The 14,084-nt window shown below is 36.4% G+C and overlaps 1 protein-coding gene across 4 annotated transcripts in view; it reads right to left on the minus strand.

The window, feature by feature from the left end:
* Positions 1–14,084, minus strand: part of DNM1L (dynamin 1 like) — a 39,185-nt gene that overhangs the window by 12,653 nt on the left and 12,448 nt on the right. For 2 of the 4 annotated variants that reach the window (XM_076340491.1, XM_076340469.1), the window contains exons 3-11: positions 8,382–8,420; positions 7,175–7,221; positions 6,522–6,593; positions 5,869–5,955; positions 4,932–5,094; positions 2,875–2,995; positions 2,137–2,268; positions 1,633–1,839; positions 1,314–1,434 (exon numbers count right to left, since the gene is read on the minus strand). In XM_076340491.1, the coding sequence (XP_076196606.1) occupies positions 1,314–1,434; positions 1,633–1,839; positions 2,137–2,268; positions 2,875–2,995; positions 4,932–5,094; positions 5,869–5,955; positions 6,522–6,593; positions 7,175–7,221; positions 8,382–8,420 (989 nt within the window). The remainder of the gene's footprint in view (positions 1–1,313; positions 1,435–1,632; positions 1,840–2,136; positions 2,269–2,874; positions 2,996–4,931; positions 5,095–5,868; positions 5,956–6,521; positions 6,594–7,174; positions 7,222–8,381; positions 8,421–14,084) is intronic. The other 2 variants (XM_076340502.1, XM_076340480.1) reach the window with 1 other exon arrangement.

Raw genomic sequence — 14,084 nt, forward strand, 5'->3', positions numbered from 1 at the left:
CATTTCTAAGAAGTAGTATCTGATGAAGCCCAGAATAAATCAGGTCACAGTGCTTGCACCCAAAAGAACACTCAGAACCGGTCTTGAGTAAAATATGTTACAAGAACATTTAAATATAAAAGCTATAAAATATAAAGTTATTACCTTTAAGACAAACTTTGTGTTAAATAATGATTAACCATCATCCTTATAGAATCTTTAAGATTTCTACCTACTAATGTCACTCTAGGCTTACAACTATGAACAATTCTTTTCACATTTGCAGATCCAAGTTTAAATGAAATTTATTATAAAGGCAAAGACATTCTCTTCCTAACTTCAGAGAGAAAAGTTACCATTATTTATTTGACAGACCTGAGCATACAATTCTTACTGCAAGGTAGGTGGGTTTTCTGTTAAATATAATCCTAATACAGTGTCACTGATTTACAGTGTTTGGGATAATTTCATTTATGACCATACAGACCAATGCTTAGCTATACATAAAACATTTTTTTACCTGAAATTTCCTTTTTTTTTTTTAAATTAAATGAGCTTTAGAAACACAAAGATGTGATACGTCACATAAAAACAAGACATCTCTCCTGTTACTAAATGCTTTTTTACATTTTACATTTACAGAAGGATAAGAGCACGCACGTAAGTTTTGTAAGTTTGAGTAACTATTGACCATGCAGAAACCTGACTGTCTGTCCATACCCAACAGAACACAGTACAAAAGCGGACTTATGTATTTGACATCCAAAGTCAAGCTCTAAGGAGTGAACATTCTATACACAGCAAAATTTAAAAGTGAACTTACTGTTAATTCTTAGCAACACCAATTCCCATATTCACAAGAAACCAAATCTGTCATGTAAACACTGAACCATTGAAGAGTTGTGTCCCTTACATACAATTAAAATATCTGAATGTGTCCTAGCCCATACATCTCAGACTGAGTCTTCGCAACTAGCAGAAGTGCTTAATGCAAAGTAAATGCAGAGGCGCTCTTCCATCACCATTTCTGTAATATATAATAGCTTTAGCATAGAGTTGCCAGAGCTGGGCCTGAGGTTTATTTCAGCGTGTAAATAACAGTAATGAGCTGTAAGCATTCACCGTAAACTCATTCCATATAGGATAACGGCTACAAATTTGGATATGGTAATTTTTCCACTTAAAATACCAAAAAGCAGGATTCAGCCTCTTCATATTACCTCATTCAGCTGATATCGTTAATTCACAGGACTGAAGGAGCACAGATTTGTTGAAACCTTATCTTCAAATCCAATATATAGCAACAACACTTAGAAATACAGAATAACACTCACAGTAGCATTTCTAATGGCAGTCAGAATATCAATTGTATTAAGGCCACCCAGTGGGTCAACAGATTCTAATGTTCTTCCAAAAGTCTCATGAAAAATGTAACAGATTCTGGCTCCACCACATCTGAAAGAATAAAATAACAACTGAAGTAGCAAACAAGAAAAAAGCTCTCATTGCAAACATTTTTTACAGTTACTTGGATTCAAACATTTTTGAGTATGTTACACTCTAGTGTAGTACTATTGCCAATGAAAGCCAGGAAGAGCCACTGGGTCGATCTAACCCCTCAGTCAATATTCTGGAAAACCATTTGGTACTTACAGCTCCGAAGTCTCTATGTATTTTGCTGTTCCTTCAATAGTGTTACAATATTCTGTGGCAAATTTGGTAATAAGCTGCAATAAAGTGGCACTTTTGTCCTCAACAGGTTCCCCATAGCTGTTTAGTAGAGACTGGTACTGAGCAGCTAAAACATTGATTCTGGTTTTCAGTTCTGGCAAGCAATCCCTGATATGATGCATCAGCAGTCTAAAAATAGAAAACAGTCCCTCAATTAGAAGGGAGGAAAAGTTTCAGCTTTATCATCTCCATCAAAACAGAGAAGAGACAGAAAATAATCACCAAAGGAAAACATTTACTCAGGAAAATTACAGTAAATTCAGAAGCCGAATTTGGAACCAGAGTTTTCCTTCATGTATCACTGTACGGCACCAAAAGAGAAAGGAAAAGTAAAAATAAACATTTACATGTTTCTAACACACCAATTTATATCTTAAAGTATCTTTAAAAGCACACATTTATTTTATTTTACATAACATGTAATACCTGTTCAGTGTTCTAGCAAGATACTTGGTTCCATTTCGATTGGCTAGGGAAGGATACTTCTTTTGAAGAAAACCATACTCATCACGAATGGAATCAGCTACACTCTTCTTATTGTTAATATCCAACTGACTCCTGAAGTTAAAAGGCAGAGTTACGCACTAGTTAATAGATGCAAAGTAAAAAAAAATTACACTTCTGCTTTTCTGGACAGGACATCTAACGGCTGGTTTTTGCTTTACACACACAACTCCTCTTCCTTAGACAATAAAGGGTCTTATTTGTTGTTTCATGCAGTATAGTCAACAAATCAGTATGGGTAGCATCTGTACACAGACTAAGCAACGCTTTTATCAAAACTACATGAGATTTGACCTAGCTAATGCAAAAAATAAATTGAACAGTACTATAGCCATATGCAAAGATCTGTACTGGATCAGTGCTAATGTGATCAGCTGACCAGAAGCATCCCTCAAGCTAAAAAACAACAGCGGAAAGAAGTGACACTACAGTTCTTTTAGAAGAAGTGTCCCTACTCCTTTCTAAATTAGCAGCTGGTTGAGTGGAAGAAGAACAGACAGGCTTTTGAAAAGTGAACAACAAGCTTCTTGCTTGCTTATTCAGAAGTTTATTTCAACATCAAGTCACCTTATTCTTAAAACCATATTCATGATTAAAAAAGCCGAAAGCATTGCTTCATATTAACAGTTTTAAAAATAGCAGCAATGTGCCCAGACAGACCTGTTCACTACTCCAATGATGCCAAGTTTGACTGGAATCACTCTTCCCATGAGCACATCCATAGCATCAGTGCCAGCATCCATGAGATCCAGCTTTGTGATAACAGCAAGGGTTCTTCGACCTACCAAAGGGAAAACTCACTCACAGGGATGTTTTGTCTTGATGAGGGTAGCTAAAGCTCGTCATTCAAGAAGTTCCTCAGACAGCTGCATGAAGTTTAATACTGCAAACCAGCAAAGACTAGCGCAAGAACATGTAGTATTAAGTCTACCTGGAGCCCCTTATTAACAGGAGTATAAGAAAGTATGTGGCAGGTACTGCTCCCCACACAGATCTGGTTAAAGAAAAAGGTCTAGACACTGTGCAGTTTGAAATTATAGTCATTACTGATTACAACAAACATTTTTGCATACTACATGAGGTCAGAGGCATTACTAAGCACTTGTGGAGAAGACTAAGTAAGGCAGGCAGGGGACTCGCAAGTGTGAGTAGACTGAGCATATTTCTAGCATGTGTGTTGGACCAGACATAATGGCAATCTGTTCGGAACTATATTTGACATACCACTACCCACTGGAGAAGCTGCTAAAGGAGGCAACAGGCCCACTTCTAGCATAGTGCATCAAATACATAGCTGAAAGCCCCAAGAGACTGGATAGCTTGAAATCCATCCACTGAAGAAGCTTTACGGGATTTAATTTTGCTAATGAAACATATTTTTATTGGATACGTGACTGAATGTTTTCTGAATTAACTAAGCTTCATATTGGACACTGTGGAGGAAAAAGTGACCTAAATTCATTAAATAGGTAAATACTGCACATCTAAACAGGTAGGCTAACATGCACAGGATTTGTCTGGGACCTTAATATTTCCCGAGCTCTTGGATCTGAAAAAAATGTAGCAAGAACTTTCTTTAAAATATAACACACTGAGTCTAAAAATAAACCAGTACCTCAGTGAAATCAGTAGGTTCTTGGGTCCTGAAACTTTCAGATGAATACAAGACAGAGCGTCTACCTACTTTAGTACTTCAAGTCTCTTACATAACATTATTCCTACAGAACCTGCAACATGAGCTGCCACTCCAGACCTTTAAGGTTTAGAATTTTGGGAAGTGATCCAAAAGTCACAGCTGATCATTTTTACAGGGGTAAATTAAAAGGAAAGGGTCTGCTGCCTTGAACCAGGACAATCTGACTAAGACTGCCAGAAGAGGTTCTCCCTCGAGGTTACATGGCTGTGGAACCCGTAAAGGCTTAGGCAGACAGGCCAAAGCAGACTCGGAGTTTGAAAACAATCAAGAAATGTTACACTTTGTGGGAAGAAAATTTGAGAGTAAAGCATACCAACACTAAGTTTTAGCCTAATTTCAGTATACCTATTTTCCATGTATACTCTTCCATATTCTTTCAAATCACACAGTGCCATTTATTAGTCAATGGTACCGATAGCACTTTCCATAGAAGCAGGCACCCAGTAGCTTCTGATCTGTTTCAAAGTCATTAGGTAAACATAAAATGATAATCCTCTTTTTAGCTTAAATCAAATCAGTCAGTTCTGTCACATAAATGCAGGGCACCAAAATGGATACTGACAGTATATATTAATTTTATTCTTACTAAAAGTCACTAACAGCTAGACAGTCAATTACTAGCTGCAGGATGGCATATTTTCTTTACTAAAAGAAACAACATTGGACAATAAAGCATGAAGTCATCCTAACAGACTACTGTAAACTACTAAAAATCTCAAAACCCCCAACATTCTGTAACACCATTTTGGTGCTCTGGAAACAGAAGTGGCTCCTATGACTACTAAGATAATTATTTGGCCTGTCGTAAGCCAGAAATCTATTAGATATTAATTCATCACAGCATCCTCTGAGTTGCAGAGACTGCAGCAGGAAGTCTTTAAGCAAATATAGTAATTGTATTTTCCAGGAAATGCAGTGACATTTGTTTTTCTTACTACTTTTTCCCCGAATGACTTCAGTTTTATTTTAGGATTTAATTTAAGAAGTTCAATTACAGGACCCAGTTTTTCTTGCTGCTTACCATCTGGATCCACCTCCCGTGCAATTTTAAGTGCTTCTGAAGTGGCCATGTCTGTGTTAGCAGCTGTGACTGCCAGAATAATTGAATTTGGGTTACTGATGAATTGAAGGATTAGTTCTCTTATTTGAAGTTCAATGTCCTTAGGCTGATCACCAACAGGCACCTAGAGAAAAAACAACATAGAACTGTTCAAAATTCTGTATTTATGCCTGTGTGAGACCATTTATTGGAAGTTCACACCCTATACCACAGCATAAGATAAAGTTTTCCAGCCCTTTCCTCCCACCTTCACAAACAAACAGGAAAGAAAGGAAGATCTTGAAAGGTATAAAAATCAAAAACACTCTTGTAGAAATAAGAATCAATTCAAATTATTTGATACTGTTGTCAAGATGCTTGGTATCCAAGAACCACCTGCACAACTGGCAGAGTGAGGCGAGAAGTCATCTTGTCATCTTTGTGCTACAGAAAATTATTCAGTATAAAACCTGAACAAACAGGACCTGAACATTTCGTGTAGTGTATCCTCACTTTATACAACATCTTATGCAAAATACGCACAGCAACTTCTGGAGAAGCAATGGGGAAAACATTTTCAAACTTGTCAACTACCCATCTATCTGCAGGCACAACTTTGAAACTCAAGTACTACTACTTCTATTAAAAAGAACATGCAAGCCGCACAACGCTTCCAATCCCTCAGTTTTATACAGAAAGGAAGAACTTAAGCAAATCTACCTCTTACAACAGCGAAGAGCACCAGAAACCCAATCTTACACCAGAAGTGACATCTCAGATTTATATAACCAACTACTTAACCTGAGGAAAGCTGTTTATCTAACAATACAGAATAGTGCCAAAGAGTGAACATACACTTGTCATTTCAAAATACACTGTTCACGGTGAGTCAGAAGGTAAGAAGCATTCTGCATCTTACCTTTGTCATTCCAGGTAAATCCACAAGAGTCAGATTTACAACATTAGATGAAAAAATCTTAAGATGAATAGGTTCAGGACTGATCCCCTAGAAAGATATTAATAATAAAAATTAATCACTGTACTGGATTATTTAAATGCACCCTTTAGAAAGCCAAAAAGCTGTAGTTTCATGCTAGAAAAACTTTCTTCCATCATACACCTTACAATGACGTGGTGAAGAAAAAAAAGCCAGCCACATCAGTCAACCAATTCCTTTGTCTTTGGAAGCAGCCCTGTTTTCCCCCCAGTATAATGCATAAAAACTTTTCTATTTCAGTGATTATGCAGACATGCAAGAATAGAAGACTCGATTTTATAATTACACATAAAGCCATGTATGTGGAAAAATGGAAGCAAGTTTGAGTCAAAGTTTGCTTTTTGCACTATTATTACGGAAGCTTTGAAGTAAAGCAACAGCAATTCTCTGCATTTTCTTTTAGCTGAAGTCATTTATCTCATGAACACAGTGAAAAATTCTCAAGATAGCAAGCAGCATTACTGTGTTCTTCATTAGAATAGTTCAATGCTTTTCTCTTCTAGCTGCCAAAACTGTTTAAGAAAGGTTTAAGCAGCAAGAGAATCTATAGCAAGACAAAGATATGCAACATTTACCTTGTTATTTCCTGAAATCCTCTCTGTTTCATTTTCTATTTCCTGACGAATTTCATCAAAATCTGTATAGATCTGAAGTACAGAAGAAAAAAATTGTTTAAAAATCAAAGACAGCATCCACTTACCTAATCGCAAAATAATGCTCTCTTCTCCAAGAGACAGTGAAAAACTCTGTAACTAAGTATACAGAAGGTGAGAAAAAATAAGAATGACTATTAGCCCTTAAGCTAATGCTAACAGCAATCATCAGTGCTAAAAATTACAGAAATTGCAATCTTGGTATTTAATCTGTTGATTAATACTGTGAGATCGCAGTTATTAGCACTTATTACCCCATCAATGTCGGACAAGGTATAAAATAGTATTCACCTAAACAGAATTTCAAACACTTAATTCCATTTCTAATCTAGTTGCAATCCTTTGAGGTTAAAAAACAACATGTAGCCTGAACCTAGTCTCATCTCAAAGAGGACAAAGAACAAGGATAGAGTTTCATTTCACAATTTTTCCACTCTTGTCAAAACTATTCTTCCACCAATCCAAAATAAGTTAGCACAGAGCTACCCTTGCACAGGTTCCCCCTGCATTCCTCCCTAGATTTTCCTTCAATTTCTAGCTACTACTTCACTGCTACTCCATCAGAGTAAACGTACCTTATTTTTGGTGTGAAGAAATTTACCCCACTCTTCAGCATCTATCTCTGAAAACAAAGAAATGATACATGAGAGAGAGGAAGCAGATGTTTCAATGACATTTTTCCAAGAGCCTGTTTGTTGAAAACTACAATGTGATTTCTTTTTTCCAAGCAGCGAGAAAAATGAGTCTGCTTTCTACTGTTAGATTTTAAATAGTTCAGTACAAATACATTTATGATTCTGCTTAAACATTGCATGTTATTACTCTTTTTAATTTGTCTCTCTTACACAAGGTCCACCTTCTTAATTGTGACTGAGCCAATCAGCTATATTACCATTTTTCAGAAATGGTCTAATCCATTAAATATCAGCTTGCAACAGAAAGCAAAAGAATTATTAGCAATAGCTTAAAAAACCTGAAAAAAATACCAGCTTTTAGCATCTTTTCTTTTACCATGCAAGTGAGATCAAATTACAGCTGAAAGAAAAAAGTTAGAAAAACCTGTAGAACCAAAACCAAGGAAACAGAAAATACATAAGAATTCTGCATAACAATGAAGTCTTAGGAGAACATGTCTCTTCCCAAATCTGTCAAGGACCAAACATTTTAACTCTTGTCAGTCACCACCGATGTCGGGAATTACTTGGGGGCTATTCAAGAGCAGTCCCAGAAACAGCAAAGGAGTTTTTGTCAATTCCTGCTTCGTAGCACAGGCAGCAGAGTCACACTGCGAGATACTCACACTTCCACAACTAGGTTTCCAAGTATTAGTGTTAAGTTCCATTCCAAATTTTTAGTTTGTGGTCATTTCCCCTCTGCTCCCCAATACAGCAAGCTGCTTGAGAAGAACAGTCTACAAGAAATCTGGCCATTTGGCAAACACCCTGCTTACTGACAATCAACTCATCTTTCAAAACATTCTTCCACTCAAGTTGAATTTCAAGATACTGATCAACAGAGATTTTTTTAAAGGATTTGGGAATTAAAAGTGCAGGAAATTCTATGAAGCAGCAATGGCACAGAAGAAAAGCAAAAATCATCTCATTCTAATGTAACAAGGTCAGAAAACTAAAAATCAACCAGATCACAAGACTCAGCAAAATAATCAATCAACACAGTAGCCAAAGTGTAAAAGTAAAAGTGTAATCAACAATAAAGTGGCATGAAATGTATGTGGTTTAGTGTATATAAGCATGCACTTTATGCATAGGGAGAAAAAGCAACCTTTAGAAAGGTGTCTTGGATTTTTCCATGTAGCAGGGTCTGCAGTTAAAGAGAAACAGCATTGAATGTTTAAAATTTTTAATCACATTTAATATAGCATTTTTATTAACTTTCAGTAGCAGATTGTACTACAAAGATCACAAATGCATGCAGACAGATGTGCATGCTATTCTACTATTGATGAGAATGTATAACATTAACAATATGCACAGAGATAAGATCTTAACTAAACACTGATAAATGATGCATATTAATCAGATATTCTATACGACAAAGTTTACTTGATGATGACTTTATTATTGCTGTTCATCTAATTCCAACAGCTCACAACATTTTTATCTGAGCACAGAAAACAGCACCATTAGGTTCCGCAAAGCTGAACTTCTTTGGCGAAGTATGTGTCTCATCATTTACTCATGGCAAGAACGAGAAAGAGTAAGGAAACATTTTTAATGTCACTGGAAGTAATATTACTGTATGGGAAAGAAATCTGAGGTTTTGCATCAATCTTTCTAATGCTCAATTAAAAAAACAATTATGGCAGTTCTGAGACAGATTTAAGAAGAGACAACATTAGCTATCACCCTTCTCAACTTTTAATTTTCTCAAAATATTTATGTAAAACCCATTACGAAAACAACTTTTTATTGAAAGGTTGATGAGTTTACAACTCTGTATTTTTATGTAATGCCAGTACAGCACCATGGAAGTGCAAGAATCAAAACAAACTAGTGAAGACATTTTTGACATGTGCCTGTTTGGCACAAAATGCAAGTAGCACAGCAACAATCAATTCATCAGTTTGGAAAGCCTAGTACATCTGGGGAGTTATTTTAATGTCTTGCTCAGGGGGTAAGTCAGAGGTTTATCATCAATAGAAATATGCTGATTTAGATGGACTGGATCCATTAAGGAAAAAAATTTTTTAAAACGAACTATTTTTGTCCTTAATGTTCTGCAGGCACATGAGCTATGAAGAAACCATTGTTAGGAGGCAGCTTTTGGTTGTCTTGGTTGGTAAATACGCAAAATTACATACCAGTCTCCAAAGTGCAAAATGAAAGGGCTCATTAATTCCAGGTTATTAAACAGGTTTAGTTTATTTACAGTTCAGAGGAAATAAAGCAAAATGCGCATACAGGAAGAAAGTACAGTATCTTCAAGATTGTATTGCTCATCCCCTCTTAAAAACTGAATCCAAGAAAGTAAAGACAGGCATAAAGCCAGGAAGAAAAAGATACAGCAAGATACTGCCACCATTACATTTGAAAGAGATTGACCAAGCACTCTCCTGTTATGTCCTTCTTAGGGAGATGATGTCCTTCTAGGACACACTGTTTTAGTCTTAAATTACTGGTTTTGTGGTGGCATAGGAATTTGCAGCTAGGTACAAGGCTTAGTTCTATGTATAAAAAAAAGTTTCGTTTTACTATAATCTATTAACTTTTTAAAATACATATAAAAAAAGATGCATTCTAGTCAGAGGCATTGCATTTTAACTTGTTAACATCTACGGATCAAAGACGACTGAAAATTTTTTAAGTTTTAACAAGCCACAAGTTTTCTTTGCTATACATAACACAAGAGAAGACTGAAGCCATGATAAATGGCTTAGTCTTAACCTCAGCCTTGGTGCACATAAAAAAAGAAGAAAAAAAAGTTAAGGAATAAATGCAGTCTCCTGAAGCGTACAGAAAATCTCATCTGGTCCAAGTATAAGCTTTTAGAAGTTTCATTTTATACAGCGGGGGAACTCTTGCCCCACTCTTCTGAGGAAGTCTGTACTGACACCCCTTTAATATTTGAGAAAAATTTCCCAATAGCTCTAATTCAATGCAAAGGAGTTTTAGGAAAGGAGGAAGGATTTGCATTACTCAAAATGCAAGGATGGTCAAGGCAAGGAGAAAATATTTTAATTAGCCTACATTCAACAACCCAATGCTCTGGTTTACATGTAGAACTTTTTTTTATCACTAGTTTCACTAGTAAATCAGTCTTCTGCCAATTATGTTACTTTCTGGAAGCTTTTCGGGCAAAACTTTCAGGTGAATTAATCATCTGATTACAATGCTAGACAAGAGTACACAGAAATTACAATTCGGTCATTATACAGATTATAAGAAATTATTAAAACAGCAGCTACTAAGAACAAACAGATCCTGCCTTTAAAAAAAAACACCTCCTGAACAAAGCAACAGTCTGTTTGCTTTTCTGGCTTTTCATATCTTGGAGTGAGACCTGAAAACTTTTAATTAATATACTGGAAAACTAGACATAATTATGGTATTATTCTCTTAACTGCCCTCCACCAAATTGTTACTTGTTATCTCCTATACTGCAATGCTCCTTTAAGAAGCTCAAATACAGTACAATGATAACTGACTTCAGTTATTCATGTATCTCTTCTCCCTTCCTAAAGCAGTAGAAATGTTCTTCATACACAATGGGAGCACAAAGAAGCTGTTCAGAGTCATAAAAGGCTACCACCATAGAGGATTTCTTGGAGCATGGCAACAAGAACTTCCCAAATGCTAAAAAAGACAAAAATCAGCAGAGCATGAAGAATCTTACCTATTTTCCTAGGTTTCCAGTTCCCACACCTTCACAGCTCTTGGACCCAGCAGACTACCATCTGAACTCTCTTCCCCCCCCCCCCATCACCTCATCCTTTCCTAGCTCTCTTTCTCTAAATTAAAAAAAAATCCAACTTGTGAAAAAACCATGCACATCTTCCAATCTCTTCTGTATGTGGTATCATTTTTTCCATCCTTGACGCTAACTAGATGGCAAGCTCTTGAGTGAAAGCTCTTTTGCTCTTGTGCTTCTACAAAGCTAAGGACAATGAAGCAGTCCACACTGTTTGGGAGCTAGGGGTAAGAGATACCTATTTGAAGAAGAGAGCAAAAAGCTGACAAAAGTGTTGATTTAGCAAGCAGCAGATCTGTATTAATTATTCCTGTGTTCCGTATCAATTCTGTCTGTTCAGAATTTGAATAGTGTTCAGCTTCCTATCTTGGACAAAAAAAAGAACCTATAAACGTTTACTAATTGACCATTCATACGTTCACTCCTCTTTTCCATTTCCTAACAAATGGATAAGCTACCAGAATAGGCCTTAGCTACAAGACCAATTTAATAATTCACAAGACCAGACCCAGTTCTCTCGTAAACGCTGCTTCTCTTGCAATTTGATAAGAGAACACCACAGTGTGGTATCACCACATCAAATACACCATATGTGCTGAATCACTAGAGGCTAACAATAAACAGCAAAAGCATAATGAGAACATTTCCTTCACACCAAACCACACACATCTCTGTAGAATGTATGTATCAGTCTGAAATATCACATTATGAAAACACAGCACTTCTTCCTATTTAATGGAAAATTGTTCTCTGCTGTTTTCTGACTATCTTAATTTATTGCAGTGACCACCGTACAAGGGTATCACATAGCTCATCAGTGACTTTGAGGAACAGCAGAGATGATCTTTAATGTTGCATGTTAGAAAATCAGAAGTTAGTTCAAATGTCTGGCTGCAATTCTTTCTCAACAATCTTTCCCAATGTGCTCCCAAGAATCAAATAATTATTTTTTTAAAGAACAAAAAACAAACCAAAAAAACCCCACACCACCAAAACAAAAAAAAAACCACAAACCAACCAACCAAAACCCCTAAACTGATATGAGCTGATAGTCTTTGGCAGCTCACATGCATCAGAAGATGTCAAAATTAAGATACTGGAAGGACACAATTTTTATCTTCATAGTCATAAAGACAAGGCAATTGTCCATGCTTAAACAAATACCACAGCAATCCATAGTGCTTTGTGTTAAAAACAGGGAAGCTTTCTGGATGCAAACACTCAGACAGAGGTAAAATTTAAGCTTATAAGAACCACAGACTAGTACTATTTTTAAATGGATGTATTTATACGTAATACTAGAACATATCTAGAGCAAGCATTAGGATGGATAAAGGTGACAAATCACAAAACAGAAATCACAAAACAAAAAGGCAGTTGCATAAAAGTATCTGTGCACACAGAGAGTTCATTACCAGCACATTCAGGAAGCAGCATGCCGACATTGATATTCCGTTGTCCAATACTCAATTTGTAAATAAGAAACCCCTATCTGGAGAAAATCCTTTTCTGCAAGACTATGGATAGATTTCCCTCTGGGAAATCCCAAACACATATTCAACCCTACCTCAACATCCACCTCATAACAAACAAAAATATGACCTGTAGTAGTATAGTGACTTATTACAATGTCAGACAGCATAGCCAGGATAAGACATTGCCATCTTTTTTCTTTCCAAGCTACTTGATCCGATCTTCTCAGATGTAACACCACAATCTGTACATATGCTAAACCAGATCAGTGACAAAACCATTTAGGCCGCAATTTGCCTGAATTTTGGAGGGAGAAGAGAGGAGAAGAGGAGACGAGAGTTTCATACACAACTGGTAAGTCATAAAGGTTTGTCCGTTCTTACCAAACAAGCCCATGTCTCTCTCAAAGGAACATCAAGAAGAGATTATAACATGTACATCTTAAATACTGATTTCTCCCCCCCCCCCCCCAAGATCCAAATGGGCCTTATAAATATTTAGCCCATCCTTATGCAATAATATCATTATCCCATTTTAAGTTTAAAATCTGAATCCCCAGATCAAATGCAACCTACAACAAAAAGGCTCTGCCTTGACTCAGAATACTCTAATTACAAAACCATCTTTTATACCTGTAAAGTTGCAGAGCAGAACAAAATTGTATTTTATCCTACAACTCAGAATCAAAGCATTCTGAAAAGTACTAGAAACTATACACTGCACAATGCAAGTAACATAAAACCACATTTAAAGAGATCAAAACCACATTTAAAGAGATCAAATGTGCCATTTCTAAAAGGTTGCCCAGAGACTCTCTGAATTCTCCACCCTTGGAGGTTTTCAAGACCCAAATGGATAAAGCCCTGAGCAACCTGGTCTTGAGTTCAGAGTTGGCCCTTTTTGAGGAGGAGGCTGGACTAGAGACCTCCTGAGATCATTTCCAACCCAAATTATCCTACAATCTCTCACAATCCAGCACACCCTGGATTGCACACTAAAAGTTCTTAATTGTTATGAACCTGAATTGTGTTCTCTGCTTGTGGCAATAATAAAAATTGGAGCTTAAACCTTTTAAACCGCACAATATGAGTAACTGTTCTTCAGAAACCAAAGGCTATAAATATTGTATGAAAACAAATACTATAAAGAACTTCTGATACCTTGACTTACTATTGCCAGAAATAAATTCCAAAAAATTTGAACACAATGAGAATTAATAATTATAGCCCCAAGTTTATCACACCATCAAAAGCCTGTGTACTTTTTACTGTCTACATCAAAAAGCTAAGATCTATCTTACGATCAGAAGGTGGATATGTCCCTGCTACTCTTTCATAAGATCAAGAGCACTAGTTAGTATAGAAGGAGCATTTAAACTCCCAAGGGACAACTGAGATTACTTTCTTGATCTGCTGAAGGATAATAGAGAATACTACAGAAGACACAAGCTTCAAACTAGACAGCTTCAGAACATTTAAAGTGTTGTTCTTGACGCACTTGGAATCTCTCAGTGCAGCCCAATAAGGTAGCATCTGTAAGCTACAGAGTGTGCCCATTAAATTCTGTTTGCATCTACTACAAATT

The sequence above is a fragment of the Aptenodytes patagonicus genome, chromosome 1, assembly GCF_965638725.1.
Source record: "Aptenodytes patagonicus chromosome 1, bAptPat1.pri.cur, whole genome shotgun sequence".
Taxonomy (NCBI): Eukaryota; Metazoa; Chordata; class Aves; order Sphenisciformes; family Spheniscidae; genus Aptenodytes; species Aptenodytes patagonicus.